This window comes from Mustelus asterias, chromosome 20 (genome assembly GCF_964213995.1).
Source record: "Mustelus asterias chromosome 20, sMusAst1.hap1.1, whole genome shotgun sequence".
Taxonomy (NCBI): domain Eukaryota; kingdom Metazoa; phylum Chordata; class Chondrichthyes; order Carcharhiniformes; family Triakidae; genus Mustelus; species Mustelus asterias.
Window position 1 is genome coordinate 52,646,729 of NC_135820.1, and position 26,211 is coordinate 52,672,939.

General features: G+C 43.8%; 1 protein-coding gene across 1 annotated transcript in view; it reads right to left on the reverse strand.

Annotated features, from left to right (window-relative positions):
- Window positions 1-26,211, reverse strand: part of ptgis (prostaglandin I2 (prostacyclin) synthase) — a 92,184-nt gene that overhangs the window by 43,229 nt on the left and 22,744 nt on the right. The window contains exon 2 of the mRNA XM_078236124.1: window positions 9,563-9,686. Within this exon, the coding sequence (XP_078092250.1) occupies window positions 9,563-9,686 (124 nt within the window). The remainder of the gene's footprint in view (window positions 1-9,562; window positions 9,687-26,211) is intronic.

Genomic DNA, 26,211 nt, shown 5'->3' on the forward strand with positions numbered 1-26,211 from the left:
CCAAGCCCATGCCGATAATGATGCCCTAACTAAACTAAAGAAACCCTTCTGCCCATACTTGCTATCTCTCTATTCCCTTCGTATTCATGTACCCATCCAGATACCTCTTAAATGTTGCCAATGTGCCTGCTTTCACCACCTCCTCTGACAGCATGTTCCAGGCACCCACCACTTTCTGAGTGAAAAAACTTCGCCCACACATCTCCCTTAAACTTTCCCCCTCTCACTTTGAACCTGTGTCCCCTCGTAATTGACACCGCTACCCTGGGAAAGAGCCTTTGACTATCCACCCTATCAATGCCTGACAGCTCCCCCCCAATGTTAAATTGTCCATTCACGACAGGTCCCTCATGACATGCACCTGGTGAGCAGAACCCGCTGGAGGTGCATATGTGAGTACAGAGCCTGGGGAGGGGCTGGGGGGGAGAGGGTCATGCTCGGGCAGTACCTGGGTTCTGCTTCCTGGCACTGGGGGGGGGCACTCTGTGAGGTGGGCTTGTTCCATTTCTGTGGGTGGTGGGGAGGCTTTGTGTTGGTGGAGGTGTGGGGTTGAATTCCTTGGGGAAATTGCCCAGGAGAAGTTTCGGTGGGGGGGAGGAAGTGGGTGGGGGGGGGGTAGATGGAGTTCCATGAGGGGGTGGAGTTCCATGGTGGGTGGGGGAGATTACATGGTGGGGGGGAGAATTTTTATTCTTTTACACTGGGGATCCGTTACTGAAACCTAAGGGCCCGATTTTACCATCAAGTTGTGCCTGTTTTCGGGCGCAAGAACTTGGTAAAGTTGGGTGTGAGGTGAGGTGAGCCTCCATTCCCCCTTTACCAACCGCCAAAAATGGCCACGATCGGGACCACGCCTGAAACGGGTGTGATGTCAATTTCATTGCATTTGCATGCATTTAAATTGACTTGATGGGCTGGACGCCCAAACTTACCGGCACTTTCCCCTTTACCACTGCGTTTGCCCGTCCAGATTCAGCGCGAAACAGATAATGTCCACAAAGGTCCGATTCGGGCACTCCAGCTTCTGCGGAGGTAAGTCTCTGACTCAGATCAGTGGAGGGAGGCGGGTCAGATGGTTCTCTGGTGGGGGGGGGGGGAGGTGGGTCAGATGGCTCTATGGTGGGGGGGAAGGGGGGTCCGCTGCCACCCTGCATGCGATCGGTAGGCGGGAAGGGTTCAGGGGGCCGGGGATAAGGGGGACAGTTATGTTGTGGGGGTGGGACAATGTCTGTGGGTGCCAGGGAGGAGGCATTAATCGGGCCCGCGAGCGATGTAGCAGGGGAGCGTTTTTCAATTTTTTTTTACTGCGCATCCACAGGCTTCTGCAGCATGATTCAGAATCGCTGCCATTTTTTCAGGCAGAGTGCATATGAGAACGGGTCTAAAAGTCGGATCCGAAACACTCCCAGATTCAGCACTTAGAATCAAAGTGGTAAAATCGGGCCCTAAGTTTCTGGTGGGGTGGGCTCAGGTTGCGGTATGTTGTGGGAACCCGCTTCTTCCTTTTTTGACAATCAGTTTAAGTATAAGGTGGGAAAATCTGCCAACGCTGCCGGCTGGCTATCCTTGGCTCTTCCTGCCCGAGAGGGCACTTTGCCAAAAAATGGTTAAATTCCACCACCATTTATTCATCGTGTATTACAGAGAAACTCCGATATTCCAGCCAAAACCAATTCACTCTTTTCCGAATTACTAGAACATTTACTATTAAATAAATTATATAAAATTCAAGCATTATGTATAGAAGAATGTATGACTTTGAAATGAGAACTGAATTGCAAACTGGACAATCGCTACCTCACTCAGTCAATGGTTAAAATGTCTTTTGCGTCCTAAAGACATCACTGGACCTTGATTTGCAGGGTTCAATGTGTCTCCTAACGGATCCAGTTAAAATGTTGACAAATGGATTGGGGAGCAAGGTTTTTGAAACAAGAACAGAGGATGCTGGAAAACTCAGCAGGTCTGACAGCATCTGTCAGGGCAGAAAGAGAGTTTTGAAGTTTTTGGATTGTATGTTTGCTCTGTTTCTGTTGGGCAGACTAGGTTAAAATTAATCCCATTGTTTACTGGGAGTTTACAGGAACAAATACTTGACAATATCATCTTTAGCAGTTGATCAGTGACACTCTTTCATGCATTCTTTCTTTTGTAAATCTTTCAATCTGTACGTAACTTGTAAAACTGCATAGTCATTAGATCTTCTGCCATTGCCAAAGTCACATTGATTTATTTCAATATCACAAGCAGAGAAGTGATTGCTTGCAATGTCTGCATATGGAATCTAGAGATGTATTTATGACAGCGTTTTGTTCATCATTGTAATAGAAATACTGACACACCCCAAATAAAATGATAACTGTTTTGCTAAAAAAGTTTGCTTTCTGGTGTTTTTTTTAAAGCAAGATTTAATATGTTTGTTGATACTCCAGTCTTTTATTTACAACAAATTCTCCTGACATGGACGGAGTTAGAAAGTGATGTTTGGCTGTAACTTTTATAGTTTTGAGGTGATGCTCTTTTATTGCAAGGAAGTACAATAAGTTTAAAGGGGATTTTCACAGTAACTTCATTGAAGTGTTAATGTAAGCCTACTTCTGTCATTAATAAATGAACTTAAAACTTAAACTTAAATGCTGGCCAGCCAGTAACACCCATGTCCCACAAATGAATAAAAAAGTGCACATATCTCATTTATGACCATTAAATGTATCTTCCAGAAGCATATTACCTAGGCATGCTAGGAAGTTGAAAAATACACTCTATTGAGAAGAAAAACCTGAGATAAATGTAAAGAAAATGAGTTATTTATATTTTATTTAGTGCAATAAGCTTAAGATATATATTGGAAGAGTGGCTCAGGACCAATAGGTGGAAGTCACAGGGATAGTAAATGCAATCACCCAATGCACTCCTACTTTATGAAAGAGAAAGTTTAATGACCTCACCTGGTCATGCAAGATAGGAGCAGTCAGCCGAACCTTTAACTGCTGTACTCAGCATTCTTGCTATTCCATAATAATCCCCCTCCTCATATTCTATTAATTGGCTGCCTGACTGTCAATGACTCCAGTGGCACAGTACATTTTATAGCCCTGTCTTACAGTGGAAGTTACTTCATTATCCATGACTTTCTATTTTTTAATCCCTGCAAAATGCTCTGCATGGCACGTAATTGTTTGTTGCACGCACCAGTCGTCACAACAGTTATCAATTGCACGCAGACATTTGGGTTCTATTGTGCATCATGATCAGTAAAGATAATTTGGTTTTTGTACATTACATTTTCCAGGAGAAAATAGCCATTTGCAGGAGAGAGAGAGATCAGTCACAGCTGGCAGAATCACAAAGCTGGAATCTCCATCTCCTTATCAACAGGAAGCGTTACACATCCTGGGATGGAGGTTATTGGACATGTTGGATATGGGGAAGTAGGACGTCCTGTATTGCTTAGGGTTCATCATTACAGTTTATTTTTCTTCCTATCACGCCTATCATTAATTGCCAATTAACTTTATTATGCAATTGTCGTGTCACTGCTTCTAATAGAGATGATGGCTTTTGCTACCAAATAAACCTGTTGGACTTTAGCCTGGTGTTGTTAAACTTTTTACTGTCTAATAGAGATAACAGATGTCTTTTGCACTCCAAGAAAGCTTATCTAGATAGCCTACCAGAACGATAACAGGCTGATTATCTGGTGATACAAATGCTTCACAACATACACGATCAGTCATGCCCTCACCAAGTGTCATACCCAACACATACACCCTGGGGGAGTTAGAGAGTAAGGATGAGGCATCGTAGCAGCTGGTATTAGCATATAAGGTGCTGTTATTGCTAGCGACATGATCAGGAGGCATTGCATCTCAGCTAAACAACCTGAGATATGAAGTTTATAAACTATGTATTTAAAAGACTAATACTTATACTTCATCATCACTTAAATTTTTGTCCATGGTGCACAGAATCAGAAGAATTCCTGTCTCCACGACATTCTGAAAATGTCTGACTGGATATCTGATGTTCCTTCCAGGATGGCTGGTTATATTAGGAGTTGGGCCAGTGACCCTGGAAGTGGTGTGGAGTTTGGCTGGGTGGAAAGCCTGCCTGTCTGCCCAGGGTCTGTATCAAACTTAAACCAAACCAACCTGCCAGTGCTCACCTCTCACACCCTCTCACCACCCACACACTCCCCATGCCCCATGCATACCAACCGATAACCTACCCATCCCCCATAGCCTCTCATATTTTCCATGTCAACCTCAGCCCTCATCAAGCCCCCATGGCTCCACATACCCTCCATGCTAGCTTATGTCCTTCTGCCCAACCCCAGGCCAATCTATGCTCCCAACCAGCCTTCCATAGTCTTTTTTAGCCACTATGTCAATGTAGCCAATTCATGTCAACCCATGGCTCCCCACCCACCACCCTTTGCCCTTACACCTACTATGCCAACTCACCCAGTAGCCACCATGGGCGGTTCTCCAGATCCATGCTGAGATGAAATAAAGTTTCAACTGTATTTCAGATTTTTTAAGAACAGCCTCATTCAAAAATCCCATTCACTATATTTACATTCCTTCAAATACATTATCCCTTACAACAACAAATATTTCATTCAATTGCATGTTTCCTTCTAAAAGCATGCATTAGAATTCATAGTCCCACTTCAAAGAATGCATGAACATTTGGAACTGTCAACCAAACTATGGAATGGCAGGCACCCTACTATAATAATGGAGCATTGTGAGATCAGTCATTCAGCTGTAATCCAGTAATGGTAGCCCTAACTTCTGACAACAGACAGAGTGAAATAGCAAGTAAACATTTTTCTTAACACTCCAGGCAGTTTTTTTTAATAGTTAAAAGGCAGGAGCTTTAAATTTCTTGATAGCTCCCTTTGATAGTTCATCTTGACACTTTTGATAGTTGTGTTTGACAGTTCAAACAAGCTCCACAATTCCAGTGAGTTAATGCATTTTTTACAGACATTCATGTCCATTTTTAGCAATCACAAAGGGCACCTTACTCCCTCCCATGGAGCATCCCACCTCTTCCAAAGGGATCAGGGGGGTGGGGGGGCGGGGTGGTTAGTGCGAACTCTGCAACCGGGATTGGCCAGTCCATGTGGAGAGGTGGGGGCGGGTGGGGAGTGGCCATTGGCCAGACTGTGTGGGGGAGAGGTGATTGGCCCGGGAGGCCAGTGGTGGGGGGGTGGAGGGAGGCACTGACAGAATTCTCTGTTTTGTGCATGCACAATTGTGCACTCTGCTGCAATCTGCCAGCTTTCAGGTGAGCCCCCTCCCCTGCTGGTGGGAAACAGATCTTGCTTCATTTTGTTCCTCGGAGTGTGGTAAGATTGGATTTTGAAGTCGCCAAAAAAAATCAGCACAATGTTCTCCTGTTTTCACGTTCATTCGGCACTTAGAATCTTTTTGGTAAGAGCGCGCCCGGTGACTCAAATAAAGACCTCGACCAGCAATGTATGCAGTAGTTTAAAGGTGGATTTAACAGTGTTGCAGACTGCCATGCTGCAGTTCTAACCACGTTTGCACAGTACAGCTCTGATGTGAGGTACCTTAGGACCAATTTTGTGAAGTTGATGGATCCATCATTAAAGAAGAAATAGCAGGCCATCTGGATAAGAATGGTTCGATTAAGCAGACGCAGCATGGATTCATGAGGGGAAAGTCGTGCTTGACGAACTTGTTGGATTTTTATGAAGATGTGACTTGTGCGGTTGACGGAGGGGAACCAGTGGATGCGGTGTTTTTGGATTTCCAAAAAGCGTTTGATAAGGTGCCTCACAAAAGGTTGCTGAAGAAGATTGGGTCACACGGAGTTGGGGGTAGGGTGTTAGCGTGGATTGGGGATTGGCTATCCGACAGGAAGCAGAGAGTTGGAATAAATGGGTGCTTTTCTTGGTGGCAGATGGTAACTAGTGGCGTGCCGCAGGGATCGGTACTGGGGCCTCAACTATTTACCATTTATATAGACGATCTGGAGGAGGGGACTGAGTGTAGGGTAACAAAGTTTGCAGACGAGACAAAGATAAGTGGAAAAGTGAATCGTGTGGAGGGCGTAGAAGGTCTGCAGAGAGATTTGGACAGGCTGAGTGAGTGGGCGAGGATCTGGCAGATGGAGTATAATGTTAACAAATGCAAGGTTATTCACTTTGGAAGAAATAATAGCAAACTGGATTATTATCTAAATGGAAAGAAATTACAACATGCTGCTGTGCAGAGGGACCTGGGGGTCCTTGTGCATGAGACGCAAAAACCCAGTCTGCAGGTGCAACAGGTGATCAAGAAGGCAAATGGGATGTTGGCCTATATCGCAAGGGGGATAGAATATAAAAGCAGAGATGTCTTGCTGCATCTGTACAGGGCATTGGTGAGGCCGCAGCTGGAATACTGTGTGCAGTATTGGTCCCCTTATTTGCGGAAGGATATATTGGCCTTGGAGGGAGTGCAGAGAAGGTTCACCAGGTTGATACCAGAGATGAGGGGTGTTGACTATGAGGAGAGACTGAGCAGATTGGGTTTGTATTCGTTGGAATTTAGAAGTCTGAGGGGGATCTTATAGAGACCTATAAGATAATGAAGGGGCTGGATAGGGTAGAGATGGAGAGATTCTTTCCACTTAGAAAGGAAACTAGAACTAGAGGGCACAGCCTCAAAATAAAGGGGGGTCGGTTTAGGACAGAATTGAGGAGGAACTTCTTCTCTCAGAGGGTGGTGAATCTCTGGAATTCTCTGCCCACTGAAGTGGTGGAGGCTACCTCGTTGAATATGTTTAAATCACGAATAGATGGATTCCTGATCGGTAAGGGAATTAGGGGTTATAGGGATCAGACGGGTAAGTGGAACTGATCCATTTCAGATCAGCCATGATCTTATTGAATGGCGGGGCAGGCTCGAGGGGCTAGATGGCCTACTCCTGCTCCTATTTCTTATGTTCTTATGTTGAGACTGCTTTCCACTGGGTAGCATTGTAACTTTTGATCTTTTTATGTTTTAGAAGCAGAGCGAGGCACTGCTGCCTGCTTTGTACAGAACAAATCAATAGCTTATAACTCTGGCATGATATAGGTAGCATGGATAGATTATCCGTTAGAGATTTAAGTGCTAAGCAAGGGGCCCTAGCGATTCACTCATGAATGAGGAAGAGAAAATTGCATTGCCAGAGCAAGACATGAAGGCCTACCCACCTGCTTTATCATTACGGTGGGAGACTTTCAACAGCCCATCACCCGTTTCTTGCTTGAAAAACAGGCAAAAGGCAGTTGGAAGTCTGGTGGGAAACTTGTCTGTTTGAATCAGCTTTAAAGGCAGGTCTTTAAGTGGGATCCCAGCACTGCCCCCCAACACAATCGGGTGAGGCGGGGGGGGGGGGGGGGGGGTGCGGGGGGTGGCAACAGAATCTTTGAGAAGGGAGAGGTTAGTAAAAGAAGCAGAAAAATAGAATGACAGTCTATCGCACCAAAAAAGCTGGTGATCAGAAATCAATGAGTCACAGCATGCAGCAATTGTAACAATGGCACAGTCCTAATGCAGAAATAAACCTTAGTTTTGAGACTGCAGCTCGACTTTCCAGTCAGTGTTATTTTAAAACCATTGTTAAACAGTTTTACATGAGTGATTTGATTTGATTTATGATTGTCACATGCATAAGTATACAGTGAAAAGTATTGTTTCTTGCGCGCTCTTCAGACAAAACATACCGTTCAGAGAGAAGGAAACGAGAGAGTGCAGAATGTAGTGTTACAGTCATAGCTAGGGTGTAGAGAAAGGTCACCTTAATGCGAGGTAGGTCCATTCAAAAGTCTGATGGCAGCAGGGAAGAAGCTGTTCTTGAGTAATTTTGAACGTGACTTCAAACTTTTGTACCTTTTTCCTGACGGAAGAAGGTGGAAGAGAGAATGAGGTGCGCGGGGTCCTTGATTATGCTGGCTGCTTTTCTGAGGCAGCGGGAAGTGTAGATAGAGTCAATGGTTGGGAGGCTGGTTTGTGTGATGGACTGAGCTACGTTCACGACCCTTTGTAGTTTCAGTGCCATAAAAACAATGAGAACTGTAAAATGTAATCTTACAAGTCTGTAATGATGGAAACGGAGCTAGAAATATCTACTTTCTGTAAACTATTTAACATTAAATTATTTTATTTCCACATCACCTTGCCAATGATTCTCAAAATATTTTCTCCATAAGACCATAAGACACAGGAGCAGAATTAGGCCACTCGGCCCATCGAGTCTGCTCCGCCATTCAATCATGGCTGATATTTTTCTCATCCCCATTCTCCTGCCTTTTCCCCATAACCCCTGAGCCCCTTATTAATCAAGAACTTATCTATCTCTGAATAAATACACTCAATGACCTGGCCTCCACAGCCTTCTGAGGCAAAGAGTTCCACAGATTCACCACTCTCTGGCTGAAGAAATTCCTCCTCATCTGGGTTTTAAAAGATCGTCCCTTTAGCCTGCAGTTGTGCCCTCTTGTTCTAGTTTTTCCTACTAGTGGAAACATCCTCTCCACGCCCACTCTATCCAGGCCTCGCAGTATCCTGTAAATTTCAATAAGATTCCCCTCTCATCCTTCTAAACTCCAACAAGTGCAGACCCATTCTTGTTACTTTCCTGAATTAACTTTTAGTAACACTAGATGGCAGTAAAAGTTTGCCTTCTTCTAAATTTTCTGTGTACGTCTGCTATGAAGGACCTTCTGTACGACCCAGCTTTAAAATGAACAACATTTTACATATCATAGAATCCAATATCATAGAATCCCTGCAATGTAGAAGGGGGTCATTTAGCCCATTGAGTCTGCACTGACTCTCCAATGGAGCATTATACCCAGGCCCATTCTCTGCCCGTAATCCCATGCATTAACCCAGCTACTCCCCCGAACCTACACATCTTGGGACACTAAGGGGCAATTTAGCATGGCCATTCCACATAACCAGCACGCCTTTGGACTGTGGGAGGAAACCGGAGCACCTGCAGGAAACCCATGCAGACACAGGGAGAATGTGCAAACTCCACATAGACAATCACCCAAGGCAGTTATTGAACCCATGTCTCAGGTGCTGTGAAGCAGCAGTGCTAATCACTGTGCCACCGTGCCACCAACATAATTAGCACTTGCCAACTGCTTCAATGATAGCAAAAATAATTTTCCAATAGATCTGCCTTGCTGGGCAGGGTAATAATACACTTTAATATATTACCTTCCCTGTCATACAAGTTCAAATTGGAATCACAAAATCAAGAACAGATCAATCGATAACAGTAATAATAATTCTCTTCTCATTAGAATGGTAGATGGCTTTTTTTATCTTACAATTTTTATTTTAGATTTATTCTTTTCATTACAGCATAATATTGTCCTATTCTTCAGTTAAGAATGTGAATGAGTTTAGGTTCGTAACCAAGGCCAGCTGAACGAGAGGTCTGCTCTACTATTGGTCGAGCAATAACAAGCTGTTCTGGGAGCACCATTAAATGGAAACAGGTAGATTTGGAAGTTTGCAGATATGGTTCAAGGTTAAAGAGTTCTTACCGTGAAGATGTCTCCATATTTTTTCTTCATTTTCAATAAAAATTTGGCACTATCCTTGCCAAACTCAAAGGCGTGCCCTAGCCATGGGATGGTACCTTTATCGAGAGGTGGCTCATTTGATAACCTAAAGGAAAAATTCAAATATTAATTCTAAGTTCACTTTTATTGCTACTATTACTTACATGGGTATGAAAGCATGTATGCCTTAAACAAAATATTAATATAAACAGGTTAAAACCTGGATTAAAACACATAGAGGAGCCTAGTATTCAGCAGGGTAAGATTCCACCTCACCTTCTTTGCATTCTTTGTGGGGTGCAACACCTCAAGTGGGATTGTGGTAAATTCAGCTAATTTAGGCATTTACATGGAAAGGTTTGACATGCAATATTATTAGTTAACCTCAAGTTTGTGGGGATTTAGAGTTAATCCATTTGAGATTGACTGAAGGGTAGAAAAATCTTTAGGAATTCCACTGTGGTCAATCTGATGGAATTCTTTGAGTAGAGTACAGTTAACAAGGGGGAACAAGTAGATGTGATATATTTGGACTTTCAGAAAGCATTTGACAAAGTCCTGCACAAGAGATTATCATGCAAGATTAAAGCGCATGGGATTGGGTGAAGTGTATTGAGATGGATAGAAAACTGGTTGGCAGAGAGGAAACAAAGGGTAGGAATTAATGGGTGCTTTTCAAATTGGCAGGCAATAACTAGTGGGGTGCCACAGGGATCGGTGCTGGGACCCCAGCTATTCACAATATATATTAATGATTTGGATGAATGAGCAAAATGTAGCATCTCAAAGATAGCAGATGATACCAAGTTGGGTGGGAGAGTGAACTGTGATGTGGATGCAGAGATCCTTCAGAATTACCTGGATAAGTTGGGTGAGTGGGCAAATCAATGGCAGATGCAGTAAAATTTGGATAAGTGAGAGGTTATTCACTGTGGAAGCAAAAACAAGGTGGCAAATTACTACCTGAATGGCTGTAAATTGGGAGAGGGGAGTGTGCAGCAAGACCTGGGTGTCCTTGTGCACCAGTCACTGAAGGTATGCATGCAGGTGCAGCAGTCAGTAAAGAAGGCAAATGGCATGTTGGCCTTCATTGCGAGAGGTTTCGAGTACAGGAACAAGGATGTGTTGTTGCAATTATACAGGGCCTTGGTGGGGCCACACCGAGAGTATTGTGTGCAGTTTTGGACTCCTTTTCTGAGGAAGGATGTTCTTGCTCTCAAGGGAGTGCAGCGGAGGTTTACCAGGCTGATTCCGGGGACTGATGTATGAGGAGAGATTGACTCGGTTGGATTGTTCTCGCTGGAGTTCAGACAAATGAGGGGGGATCTCATAGAGACTTATAAAATTCTAACAAGAGGAGACAGTGTAGATGCAGGGAGGATATTCCCGATGGTGGGGGAGTCCAGAACCCAAGGTCACAGTCTGAGGATTCAGGGTAGACCATTTAGGACAGAGGTGAGGAGACATTTCTTTATCCAAAGAGTGATGAGCCTGTAGAATTCATTACCACAGGAAGTAATTGATGGCAAAACACTGAATGCATTAAAGAGGCGGCTGGATATAGCACTTGGGGCGAATGGGATCAAAGGTATGGGGAGGAAGCAGGATTAGGCTATTGATGATCAGCCATGATCATAATAAATGGCAGGGAGCAGGTTCAAAGGGCCAAATGGCCTCCTCCTGCTTGTATCTTCTATGTTTCTAGTCATTGGGGGATGATGGGGAAGTATGGAGTGGGTTGCCCCTGAGTTTGATGTGAAGACGGGAATGGGTTAATGAACTTTGTAACACTTAAGCATTGAGACGACCCGAACTCTGTGACACTTAGAGATTTTGTGGAAAATACTCTGGGGCTCATGTTTTCATTAGAACTCGGCGCCTTCATGTCTGTGGAGCTTGTTTTCATGCATCCAAACCAGATAAGAGAAGCAGTTGCTGTGTACACATTCATGACTTTCCCAACTAATTGTGTATCAGGAGTGTGGCTCAGCTAATTGTATAGCAGAATCAGCTAGACTCCATTTTATATTATATCATGTACCTTTGTTTAACACGATGGAGCTGATATGTATGCCTTCCGTGATCGCATAATCATAGATTCATATATTCATTATATACTATTCATCCTCACCGATATAAAGTGTTATATATGCCCCTGTGCGTCAGTTAACTTGTTTGTGCAAACTTATAATCTGAACAGTCCACAGATGTGCGTCACAGTCGCAGCCTTGGGATAACGCAGACTTCATGAAGGATGGAATTGCTGAGAAAGCCATAATCATGGGAAGATGAGGACGTAACCAGGGGCGAAGATATATGTATAAATATTTGATCTTAACTCATATTCGGTGAGAGGCCTGAGACCATGTTAGGAATCGGACCTCTCCCACAATTGTGAAAATAACCACTGCACTTTGACCTACGACGAGTCTCAGAGGTATTTTTACCTACAACAATTGGTGCCGAAACCCGGGACTATTTACGGGTCCGGTCGAATGGCCACGACCGGGACACCGGAATAGATTACCGAACTTTAAATAGAGTGGGTCAAACTGCAGTAGGTGATCATCCGTGATAAGAGGTGTGATGTTCAGACGTGAGTGAGATAGAGACTGTCTGAGTGATTGCCGGAATTTGAAGGAAAAGCCTTCATGTGGAAGAGTTAGAAGGAAAAGCCTTCTGAGGAAAAGCCGGCTTAAACAGATATATAGTGTAAGCGGTGGTACGGAGGGGTCTGATCACCCCTGACAGCTATCACCGGACTCCGATAAGAGCGACCTAGGAGGGGGAGAGCGAAAAGGGAGAGCGAAGACTCCAGGTAGTGAGTAAACTTAACAGTGTTATGGCGGGACAAGGACAGTGGGGACCCCCTGGGTCCCTAATAAACAAATATATGACTAAGAGGGACAAACACATTAAACAGATGATAAAAGGGGGGTGGGATTTAGACCACCCACTAGACCAACAACGAAAATGGTTGGAAAAGGAAAAGAAAGACAGAACTAAGAAAATTGGAGTTCTCTTCGTTCACCAATTGGCTGGATTAATTGAACAGGTCTCAGTCTCGGGTAAGAAATGGGCTGATGACAAAGCAAAAATTAAAATGTTGGAAGCGCGCAATAGAGAATTAGAAAAGAGAAACCAAGATTTAGAGGACCCCGGCTGGGGATCCTTGCCTCCCTATGGGCCAGCCGTACAATCCATGGCACCAGTGGGAGACGCCAATGCGGAAGAGGTCCATGATCTCGCTCCCATAACTCGGGCCGGGACATTGCAGAATCCCACTGCACGATACCAACCCTTTACCCCAGGAGAAAGACAGCAAGGTCTGACATCCCTGGGAAAGCTCCAGCCCCGGAGCAACAATAGCAAATTTTGGGCAGAACTGGACACCCTTTGGGTTGGACACCTAGTTACATTTGCGGGATATACACCAGTTGGTACGGGCTGCTTGCCCCCAGGATAAGTGGAGACTAATGGGTGACGGGGCGGGTCAAGCTGACGCCAAACGACCTCGGTTGGATTACTGAGGCGGGAGGTGGAGGTACGCGACAGCAACAAACGCCGAAATCGAGGCAATGATTGAACCATTTAATCGGTTTAAGGCGGAAGTGCAACAGGTCTTGGGCAACGCACCAACCAATTGGTCTAGAATTACCAATATTAAACAACAAAGGGGTGAGGGAGCCTCTGAATTTGGGGAGCGACTCTTCAGAGTATACCAAGAATGTTCGGGAATACCCGAAACTGCCCGAACAGACAGAGCCTTTTACAAGCATTTAAAGATGGGCTATCGTCAGCTCACCAAAAATCCTTAAAATGGGAGTTCTCAATACCCAGACCTATGATGAATTAGCAGAATGGGCATCTGGAATTAGAGATAGACCAGATGAGCAACCATACCCACGAATAAAACAGGAAAATGTTAGTGCAAACAGTGGAGAAGCTAAACCCAGGGGTGCGTGCCATAATTGTGGGAAACTGGGTCACTTCATCAAAAACTGTAGAGCTCCAAAGAGGGGTAGTAGGAAGGCCCCTACCTGCCTGTTTTGCAATAAGATTGGACACACTGAGGCTACCTGTTGGAGCAAGCACGACAGACCGAGTCAACTCCCCCTACCCCCCCCTCCTGTGGAGGGAGGGAACTGATGGGAGGCAGCCCCTGCAAGCCTGGGTAGAAAGGAGGGTAGAATCTACGTGTCTGCACTAGTAGGGGGCAGACCATGCGAAATGCTGGTGGACATGGGAGCCTCCATATCTATCACAGATCTACCCTTGCCCACCACGAATAAAATGATCTATATAAGGGGTGTTAACAGACAGAAGACCCCTGCCTACTTAAGTAAAACCACCTTAGTAGAAATTAATAACTTGTATATACCTATGCGATTTTATGTATGTAAAAATAATGAAGGAACCATTATGGGAAATGACCTGATGAAAGAATACGAAGTCTTAATAGATTGCGGGAAAGGAAAATTGATTTAGCCCCACCCCGATGGGAGAAAAGACAGGGTAGGAACATATGTAAACCACTTAGGAACCATCCATGCAGCATCTGCAACAGGACGCGACTGGCAGTTAGAAGGTAATGGATTTGGCGCCATCTGCACCTCTGTCCCCGGGGTATGGGCGGAAACGAAACAGGATACGGGATTAGTCAAAATTCCCCCTATAATAGTGGAAGGACCAGAACATAAACCACATCGACAATACTCGATTAAGCCCGAGGCCAAAAAGGCAGTCGAGGAAATTGCAACAGGATTAGTAAAAAGGGGGATCCTACGGGAGACCACTAGTACCACCAACTCCCCCACCTGGCCGGTGCCTAAACCGGACAGGAGTTATAGATTAACCATTGATTATACCACTTTAAATAAAGTGACCCCCAAGCTACACCCCATCGTGGCTAGCCCCTCCACCATTTTAAACGGGTTGTCACCATCCCATGGAATCTTTACGGTATTAGACATCGCCAACGGATTTTGGTCCATTCCCCTGGACCTTAATTCACAAGATAAATTTGCATTTACCGTAGGTGATAAACGGTACACATGGACTAGGCTCCCGCAAGGCTTCCACAACAGCCCGGCTATATTTCACCGGGTAATGAGTAAGATATTAGAACAAGTAAAAGTACCAAAGGGGAGCACAATTCTGCAGTGTGTAGATGAGATCTTAATAGCCTCCGAAACTAGAGCAGAACATCAGACGGCACTATATTCAGTCTTGAAACACTTAGAAGAACAGGGACTAAAGGCGAGCCCCAGGAAAGCCCAAATAGGGAAAGCGCAGGTGTTATATTTGGGACACCTGATATCCCAGGGGACCAAAGAAATGCCATTGGACAGGAAAACAGCCATACAGCAAATGCCAAGACCAGTAACCGTCCGAGGGGTAAGGAAGGTTTTGGGATTGTTTAATTACAGCCGCAACTTTATAGCGGAATTTGCCAGGCTAGCCGAACCAATACAGAGGCTAGTAAAAGGGGGGAAACCCGCTCTAGAAGTTATAGAATAGGGATCAGAACAGGAAAGGGCATATAGTAAACTAAAAGTAGAACTAATGATGGCTCCGGGACTTGGACTGCCCGACGCTCGGAAAGATTTTCATATCTATTGTAATAACAAAGGGGGGTTTTATTCGGCAGTAGTCACACAGGTCCATGGGGACAAGCAGCGACCCATGGGTTATTATTCCACAGTAAGAAGTTTAACAACACCAGGTTAAAGTCCAACAGGTTTATTTGGTAGCAAAAGCCACACAAGCTTTCGGAGCTCTAAGCCCCTTCTTCAGGTGAGTGGGAATTCTGTTCACAAACAGAGCTTATAAAGACACAGACTCAATTTACATGAATAATGGTTGGAATGCGAATACTTACAACTAATCAAGTCTTTAAGAAACAAAACAATGTGAGTGGAGAGAGCCACATCATTATTATTCCACAACAGAGGGCCCCATAGTAACCGGGTTACCCAGATGTATAGCCGCACTAGATTGCGTGGTATGGGCAGTAAAGGTCAGCGAGCCCATCGTAATATTGTTTTACACATCAAACATACCTTGGTGGAAATGCTGAACACAGGAAAATTGCGGTCTGTCTCAAATATGAGAAGGGCGAAGTGGGAGGCAGTGCTTCTCCCACCCACTAAGTCCATCATGATTGTACGAGACATGGGAATGAACCCCGCAGAAGGAATGTTAGGCGAAGGGTCCCCACACACATGTGGGGAGTAGATGAAGAGGTAGAGGAGAGTAGAATAAAAGATGTGCCCCTGGAGGCACCAGATTTGGTCCTGTTTGTGGATGGATCACGGAAATATGTAGAGGGGTCACCACGGACAGGATGGGTGGTAGTGAATGCGGATTTACAACTTGTTCAAGCAGGAAGGATAGAGGGAAGCATGTCAGCACAAGCGGCGGAACGAGTAGCCTTAACTCAGGCTTTTACTGAGGCGGCAGGGAAAAGGGTCAACATTCACACCGATAGCAGATATGCGTTCGGAATTGTTCATGACTATATGACCGTTTGGGGGAGAAGGGGATTCGTCACCATGGGAGGCACTCCAATTAAACATGGCCAAATAATAAGAACTTTATTGAAAGCCAGCGAGCTCCCATCGGAAGCCGTGGTATTGAAGGTAAAGGCACATCAAAGGGAACCAGACAAACAAAGTCCTGAGTGGCATATCTTTAAGGGAAACCAGGCAGCCGGCAAAGCGGCACAATCCGCCTTGGAAACGGGGGAAGTGCAGGCCTTGCCGGCCGCCTCGGCAAAAACCAAACCCCCGATAGACATCTCACAGCTACATGCTGATACCCCTGAAGAAGAACGTACGAGGTGGAAAACTCAAGGAGCTACACCTGATGGAGGGAGGGAGGGGGGGATGGAGATTAAATGATAGCGTTCTCACCCCAGAATGTATCCAGCATACTTTGATGCAGTTACGTCATGGGCTGTCGCATGTGGGAAGGGATGCCATGACGACCAGTATAGGGAAGGAATGGTGGTGGAAAGGAATGGGACGGGACATTGCCCGATATGGTCACCGGTGCATAACCTGTGCACAGTATAACCCTGGAAGACCCGTAAAAATCAGGATGGGGCACCAGCCTCGCCCTAAGGGTCCCTGGGAACACCTGCAAATTGACTTTACAGGACCTCTTCCGCAGTCACACGGGAGAACCTACTGCTTGGTAATAATTGATCAATTCACCAGATGAGTAGAAGCATTCCCGACAAAAAATTGTTCTGCCACTACAGTGGCTAGAATACTAGCTGAGGAAGTTATCCCAAGATGGGGGGTGCCTTTGCAAATAGACTCCGATCAAGGCACACACTTTACGGGGAAGGTAGTAAAGACCATATGTCAACTGATGGGGATAAAACAGAAATTTCACATACCCTATCACCCTCAAAGCTCAGGAATGGTGGAGCGTATGAATAGGACACTTCAGACCTCCCTTTCGAAGGCCATGCAGGAATCAGGAAAGAGATGGACAGATGTATTACCCGCCATATTAATGAAACTCAGGGCCACCACAAATCGGACCACTGGGTTGACACCATATGACCTAATGACCGGAACGGCTATGCAACTGCCCGAGTCCATCATTACCGGAGGGGCAGATGTAGGCCCATTACGGGTCAGGATTAGACGATATGTATTAGAATTAAGCTCCCAATTAAAAGATTTGCGGAAGACAGTACAGGACAAACAAATAGTGGTAGATGAGCACAATAAACTAGAACAGACCCTGGAGGTACCCCCAGCGGGCAGCAAGGTTATGGTAAAAACACTACCAGGAAAACCTGGATTTGCCCCTAAATGGAATGGCCCTTATGAGTTCATTATCAGTGGAGACACCTGTGCCTGCATAGATATGAAAGGTTGGGGTGTCTGGAAGCATTGGACTCAGTTAAAAGAATACACTAATTACCACAACAAAACAGTTAAGAGGGGAGTAAAGGGTTAAAAGAAAACAAGCAGGTTGTAAGTCTCTCTTTCTCTCTCTCTCGAGAGAGAGAGAGAGAGAGGAGAAAGAGAGACGTAATTGCGATCGAGAACCTCATGTGGTAGAATAGGGTATAGCAGATCAAAGTGAATTGTTTGCGCTGAGTGCGAGTTTAATAAATTATTTTATGATAGTGCATCGGACAGAGATTTGAGGGATGTGGGAAAAGTAGCATTACATTACATCTGAAAAGTTGTAAGGAGAGTTAACCAAAGGCACTCAGTAGATTCGATCTTGTATCTGCCTGTGTTGGTTACAAAGGCAGAGCTGTAGAAATAATTAATTATGCACATATTGAGCTTAAACCGGAGAGTCTGTAAGAAAGTGTAAATGTCTTAATTCAATAGGGATATTTAAAAGTGATAAAAACAAATGGATTATCTGGATCAGGCTTTTGTTAAATTTGAAAATATATTCTTAAAACAATTGACAATCAAAAGATAAATGGAAAGAATTATTCCTGCGTATTTGAAGTGATGATGTTCATCTGAGTGAACTTACTCCTCCGCCCCTCTGCTGAAACAGGCAGAGAATTAGCCCATCCTGTCCTAGACAGGATGGATTTTTGTGTTATAAGACTTGCAGTAATTTTAAGACATAAAGTACTATAATACCAAATTGACAAATCAATATAATTAGAAATGAGGGAAGTAATTCAGTGGAATAAATGAGATAAGAAAATGCTAAGGAAGTGTTAAAACTGTTAAATATTAAAGTGATAAAATTTCTTGAATTTACTTCTGTTTTGAGTTTAATTACAATTTGGAAGACAAGAATAAAAGCAACCGTCTTAATTAATGTTCTGTATTATTTTTAAATGTTTTACTTTCTTTAATGTTTTGATGTTCTTCCACTAGTTGTGATTTTACAACAGTGGGTTTGATACAGAGTTTGGAAGATAAATTGAAATTTCCAAAATCAAAGTATAAATTGAGGTTTGAAATAAGCAATTTGAATTTTGAATAAACCTATGTTCAAATTTTGTCAAGAAAGGAGTTAAACCTTGGAAGGAACCATGTGCTCTTTCCTTTGTCTTGAAGTAGAAATTATATGAGAATTAGTTGAGAAGTTAGGAGAAGAAAATAAGTAATTTTGTAGAGAAGTAGGAAAAGCAGGAACAAAAGAATGAGGTGAATATACTGTCTATGAGTCAGTTTAAAATATATCAAGTTAATGAAATGAATCGTAGTTCTGATTACTCCAAGTTCCAGCAGGAGATTAATCAATTAAAACCTCAGTTGTCAAATGCAGATAAGAATGTCGTCATTAAGTATTTTAAATCTGCATTTGTTGCCAACCATTGAACATCATGAATTGTTGGAACTTGTGTTGCCAGTTAGTTCTAAATAACATTTGGAAATTCAAGGCTTGTATTGTATTGTTTCGTTAACACTTTCAAATGTGGTCAAACAAATGATCAAATTAAATACAATGTAAGAGTACATCATATAAAGATCGGAGCTATGTGGCATGTGATTTTAACGGGGAAATCGATGCCTTCAGATAGAATGTCCAGTTGCAGCCAGTACAAAGTGTTGTTTGATTCGCAGTAAGCCAACTGAAGGGTCTGTTTATTTCTTCAGAATAAACTCGACTGATCTGAAGTAAATATGCCTTTCTTTAAGCATTGTTTTCGAAATAACGGCTATTTTAGAGAGAGAAGGAAAGAGAGAGAACAGCCAAAAACCAACGGCACGGTAGCTCAGTGGTTAGCACTGCTGCTTCACAGCTCCAGGGACCTGGGTTCGATTCCCGGCTTGGGTCACTGTCTGTGTGGAGTTTGCACATTCTCCTCGTGTCTGCGTGGGTTTCCTCCGGGTGCTCCGGTTTCCTCCCACAGTCCAAAGATGTGCGGGTTAGGTTGATTGGCCATGTTAAAATTGCCCCTTAGTGTCCTGGGATGCGTAGATTAGAGGGATTAGCGGGTAAAATATGTAGGGATATGGGGGTAGGGCCTGGGTGGGATTGTGGTCGGTGCAGACTCGATGGGCCGAATGGCCTCTTTCTGTACTGTAGGGTTTCTATGATTTCTATGATTTCTATGAGATCGAACTAACTAAACATCGATCTGTTTCTATGGTATAACTAAATTAGATATTATTACAAGTTGCATACAAGCAGTCTCCAGCTGCATCAACAACTTGCTTCTGTGGCTATGAGAAAGTTTTTGTTTACCTTACATTGTACTTTCAGAGAATGCAGCTAAGTTTCTAGGCTGGACTCAGAATTCCAAGCTGATGTGGCCAAATTAGCTTAAGTTAACTTAAAGCATAGTACAATTAATTACATTGGGCAAAAATACTTTAAATGAAGTCTTTGCACTGGCTAAAGCCATACAGACATCGGGAAAAATATGGACAAAGGTATTGCCCACCATACTAATGAGATTAAGGGCTACCACAAACCGGACATCTGGATTAACCCCTTATGAACTAATGACAGGACGGATGTTGCAATCACCAGAAAGCATCATAACAGGTAGGACTGATGTAGGTCCACTAAAAGACAAAATCAGGAGATATGTTTTGGAACTAAGCACCCAACTAAAAGGGATGCGCAAATTGGTAAAAGACAATCAGGAAATAAGAGATGCGGAGAGAGCTTGAAATGCTCCCTGATGTCACAACAGTGGGACGTTCTAGTGAAAACACTACCTGACAAACCAGGGTTTGCACCAAAATGGAATGGGCCATATGAAGTTATGATTAGTGGAGACACCTGTGCCTGTATAGGCATAAGAGGGAAAGGTATATGGAAACATTGAAAAATATATATGCTGGAATTAATTGGAAAAATGTGTGATATACTCCAATTGCAGATATAAACAGACAACGATTGATCTCCAAGCAAGCTGAACGGGTTCGCGGGAAGTTGCGCACAGGCGATATAGCCTTTGGACCATTGTATAACAGTCGCACGGGATATTAGTAAGTGATAAAATGCTTCTCATGCTGATACTCACAACCCTGGCCCTGTTAGCCATGGCGGGAAAGTATAGATGGAATTATGAGGATTTAGGGATGAAGCACAATGATCATCTTTGTAATGATGACTCTGTCTATTGTATGAACACCTTTGTGTATATGTCTTATCTGTATGCAACACAATCGAATCTGAGCAAGTGCTGGGTCTGTTTACACATTCCCACGCACGGAGGAAAGGGAGGAATTCCTTTATTCCCTATCCCTTTATCAGCTCCGGAAATTATAGAATGGGTTTTAAATCAGAATGGAACCCAGGAAGGGACAAAGAAACTGATATTTAAAATCCCATCGGGTACCACTATGCAGGGTATCAGCAACAGTGATGTTGTTTCAAGGCTAGGGGGCGGAGGGTGCACTTTAATCGACCTTTAAGAAACATTACCAACCCAACTATGACAGATCAGATTCCCCACCCTACTTCATTGTGAAAAATCAACAAAGGGGATCTATCTGCCTGACAAGAAATGGAACAATACCTGTTGGCCGTAGCTACTGCATACAGCAGATTGATATCACTGATGATGCTGGGGCCGTGATACAGGTCACAATGCAGTGCCCCATAGCCACCGTCCCGGTTAGCCTCTCCTCCGCTTATATAAGCGGGATGACTGCATATAATGGTACCTATTTTGTCTGTGGAAACAATGCCTATCCGTGGCTTCCCTGGAATTGGACAGGATCGTGTTATTTGGCATATGTGGTGCCTTATATTCACCATTACACTGACTTACGGGACCACTCCGAGATACACCTGCTTAGGGCTAAGCGAGCCATTAGTGAGACAGAACGGTTCTTTATGATACCCTACCCATTTTTTGGGACGGCAAAGGCAGCACAGGAACTTATATGGATGGCCTCAACCCTGGAGAGAATTGCAAATGAGACTAAAAATGGGTTCGAGGAGGTGAGCACGGCCATCTCTGAAATATCAGCAGAGGTCGTAGCTATTCGGACGGTGGTGTTACAGAACCGATTGGCACTCGATTATGTGCTGGCCTCCCAAGGGGGAACATGCGCCATAGTTGGTTCCAAATGCTGTAAGTATATTCCCGATGCTTCGGAGAATATAACTCGCTTAGCAGATCATATTAAACACGTGGCGAAAACAATACAAGATGAGGGGAACCAATATTACAATTATAACGCTCCGGGCTGGCTGGGGCAATGGTTCGGGTCGTGGGGTGCATACCTGATGCATGGATTGATTATATTAATTGTAATTGTAATTACTTGCTGTGTTTGTATGGCATTATTGAACGCCTGTTGCAAAACAGTAACGGCGCGGATTATGCCAGGCGCAAGTGTACAGGCGGAGGGGGCAGACCTTCCGACAAAGGAGCTAGGCCCATTCACCGATAACATGTGATTCTGATTTGGTCATGGGGCCATGTTTGGACCTGGCCCAACCAAACAGGTGGGAGTGAAGTCGGGAATGGGTTAATGAACTTTGTAACACTTAAGCATTGAGACGACTCGAACTCTGTGACACTTAGAGATTTTGTGGAAAACACTCTGGGGCTCATGTTTTCATTAGAACTCGGCGCCTTCATGTTTGTGGAGCTTGTTTTCATGCATCCAAACCAGATAAGAGAAGCAGTTGCTGTGTACACATTCATGACTTTCCCAACTAATTGTGTATCAGGAGTATGGCTAAGCTAATTGTATAGCAGAATCAGCTAGACTCCATTTTATATTATATTATGTATCTTTGTTTAACATGATGGAGCTGCTATGTATGCCTTCTGTGATTGTATAATCATAGATTCATATATTCATTATATACTATTCATCCTCACTGATATAAAGTGTTATATATGCCCCTGTGCGTCAGTTAACTTGTTTGTGCAAACTTATAATCTGAACAGCCCACAGATGTGCGTCACAGTCGCAGCCTTGGGATAACGTGGACTACACGAAGGATGGAATTGCTGAGAAAGCCATAATCATGGGAAGATGAGGACGTAACCAGGAGCGAAGATATATGTATAAATATTTGATCTTAACTCATATTCGGTGAGAGGCCTGAGACCATGTTAGGAATTGGACCTCTCCCACAATTGTGAAAATAAACACTGCACTTTGACCTACGACTAGTCTCAGAGGTATTTTTACCTACAACAGATGTGAGAGTGCTGCTGTTTCTAATTTACGTCAATCACCAGGATTTTCCACGCCCGTTTGTGCGGTTACCATGATGGGTGAGAGCAGAAAATATCACAAGAAGACCAAAAATCAGTTTAATCTCATCGTGAAGCCAGTTTGCGATTGTGTGCTCCAGTTGTCAATGTCAGGCCGCGTTTTGTGCCGCCAGATGTTGGGAACGTCGGCCAGAATTCTTCGATCTAACCAGCGGCTGGAATTTTCCAGCCGTCACACGAGCGGAAAGTGAACACACTGCTGCAGTGAACAAAGACTCGGCTGAGCGCCAAATTCTTCATCCTCCCTTGCAACGGCGGCGGGGCAAGTAAGGCTGGAAAATACCGGCCCATAACTTTATAATTTCCACATTATTCTGCACTTGTGGTGAATCATGCAGTCAGATTCAGAGGGATAATCTAGACATTTTCCAACTGAGTAGATATAAGGCAAGTTATTAAAATAAATTTAAAAAACTGTCAAACAGAAGTACAAAATTGTTCCTCTCCATTTATTGTGATAACTAGAATATGGAAATTATTCTATATATATTAGTTTGCTATCAGAAAAATCTAATCAGAGCTCCTAATTCAGGTATTACATCCACTACAGCGGCAAAATCTGTTTTTGACAAATAAGTTGCAAGCTTGGACCACTGGTGTCCTGTAGTCTAACTTCAAAGCGAAGGATGATGACATTTTTTCTTCAGAACTCCGATGTTTACACTGATTTGTTCAATCTTGTGCCATTTGTTACTGAATTTAGTTTGATGTATGTTAAGAAAACTATTGGCATAAAGAAAGAAGGGATCAAAATGTTAATCAAAACAACACTTTGCAAAGCAAATGTTTTTCTTTGTTCCCTTACCTCCATTAAACAGCATATTTTCTATTTTGTGCCTGACTAATTATTCCTCTTAAGTAAACATTGTTAAGGGAGTGTTTGTTAACTGCAATTAATTAGTTGACCAAAGCAAATGTGCACATAATGTATATAGAATATATGTATTCTATACATAGAATAATGTATATCGGGGCGGCACGGTAGCATAGTGGTTAGCACTCCTGCTTCACAGCCCCAGGGACCTGGGTTCGATTCCCAGCTCGGGTCACTGTCTGTACGGAGTTTGCACATTCTCCCCGTGTCTGCGTGGGTTTCCTCCGGGTGCTCCGGTTTCCTCCCACAGTCCAAAGATGTGCGGGTTAGGTTGATGGGCCAAGCTAAATTGCCCCTTAGTGTCCCGGGATGCATAGATTAGAGGGATTAGTGGGTAATATGAGGGTTAGAGGGATTAACAGGTAAATATGTAAGGATACGGGGATAGGGCCCGGGTGGGATTGTTGTCGGTGCAGACTCGATGGGCCGAATGGCCTCTTTCTGCACTGTAGGGTTTCTATGGTTTGAAGAATAATTCACAGGAAAAATATTGTACTTCTGTTTGACATTTTTAAAATTTATTTCAATGACTTGCCTTCATCTACTTAGTTGGAAAAATGCTTAGATTTTTGATTTCTTAATATTTTATGATAAATATTGACTAGACTAGTAAACCATCACACATACATTCAGCAATTGATATTCAACGCACCGATACATGTTCATGCCAAATTATGACGAGTCATGGTAGTCAAAACCAATGTTATTCTAACAGGAAGTAAAATCAATGTATATAAACACATTCATCAGTTGAGATCTATTCGTAAATTTACAAGTTGCCTTGGGAAGATTGTTCATGATGTGCTACCGACTGGAATATATCTTACTCAGATAATGGATAGAATTTAATCTAAGTGACAGGGATCTAGCCCGTTGCTGAAGAGCTGACAAGAGCCTGCGTTGTCTCCGTTGAGGAAGGTCCATCATTTTAATTGCCACTCAGATACTTAAGTGGCCAGAGTTGGGCTTTCCCTTGGATCAAGGACCCTGGGTGTTATAATATGGATGCTGTTCACTGTCACCGTATGTTGTATTATGGGTTATTTAGATGTGTTAATGAGGTAATCTTGAGACTTGCCTATTTAAAAATAGAATCACAGAATTGTTACGGTGCGGAAAAGGTCTATCTCACAGTCTGCCACACAGTGATGCACCAAGGAGGTCTCAGATGCCCTCTAAACCAAGGCACATTACTATGTAATGCTCACTTAAGATAGCCAGGCTGCAAGATTCACTGGCTTTGCGGCTATCTCTTTTCCAGGTTCCACAGTTTCCCAACAGTGCAGGGTGCAATCAGCTGCACCCATGTGGTTTAAAGGGCTCCAATGTTTATTAACCATAAAGGGTTTCATTCCATCGGTGCGCAACTGGTATGATCATCACATGTCCGTGCCAGGCACTCTGGGAATTGCCATGACTCAAACATCCTGAGTACTCCCAGGTACCTCACATGTTCAAAGGTCCTGAACGTCCATGTGGATGACTGCTTGGGGATAAGTGGCTTATAACCCCCATGCATCAGCTTCAGAATGCTTCAGATGAGAGCTACACAGCACACAGCTCCATACGGTCCCTAATCGAGCAGACTATTGGCATTCTGAAGATGTGCTTCCACTGTTTGGACTGTTCAGGTGAGCACTGCAGTACCGTAAGACCATAAGACATTGGAGCCGAAATAGGACATTCAGCCTATCCAGTCTGCTCTGCCATTCAATTAGATCATGACTGCTCTGATATGATAATCCTCAACTCCATTTTCCCGCCTTATCCCCATAATCCTTGATTCCCTTACTAATTACATTCCAGACAGGGAATTCCACATCATCACTGTGTGTTACGGCCTTCACAACCTGGTACTGCAAAGGGATGATTCCTTGCCAGAGGGAGAAAGAGAGAGGAATGAGAGCTCATTGGAGGGTGAAGAACAGGCGGGCCAGGAACCTGCAGTGAGTGCTGAGGGTCAGCTACCACAGGATGGCACCAGCAAGGAAGCACAACGCGGAAGATGTACCCATACCTCTCTAATTGCTACCAGATTCCAGCAGAGGTAAAGTGAAAGCACTGAGAGATGGTCAAATATCGCCTGTTACTTAATTGCATTCAAAGGGATGCCTAACCTGTCACATGGACAGCGAGTGCAGCATTCAGAGTTGAGCGTCCCAACATCATGAGTGACCAAGATATGATCGTTAAGGAGTGTACCCTGTAAAATGCTAGCTCTGGGAATGAAAGTCGAAACAAGAGTAGGACCGCTTCGGCAACTTGCGTTGATAAGAAATTACAGCGGCCAGTGACATGAGAACACAGTTGGGGGTATCATCCACCCGTCCAGGCCTTGTCCTTTGACACCCGTACTGAGGAAACATAACCACCTCTAATCCCTCAAGACTGCTGAGCTGCCATCTCACAATGGTGTGTCATTAGGATAAATAGTTACAAGTCTATAGAGCACTCACTTCCAATAAAGATTGTAACACATCTCCCTGACATCACACAAGGCTGTAGAAGCCATGAGTTTGACATCACATCATTGTGAATCTCACAAAAGGAGACTATCAT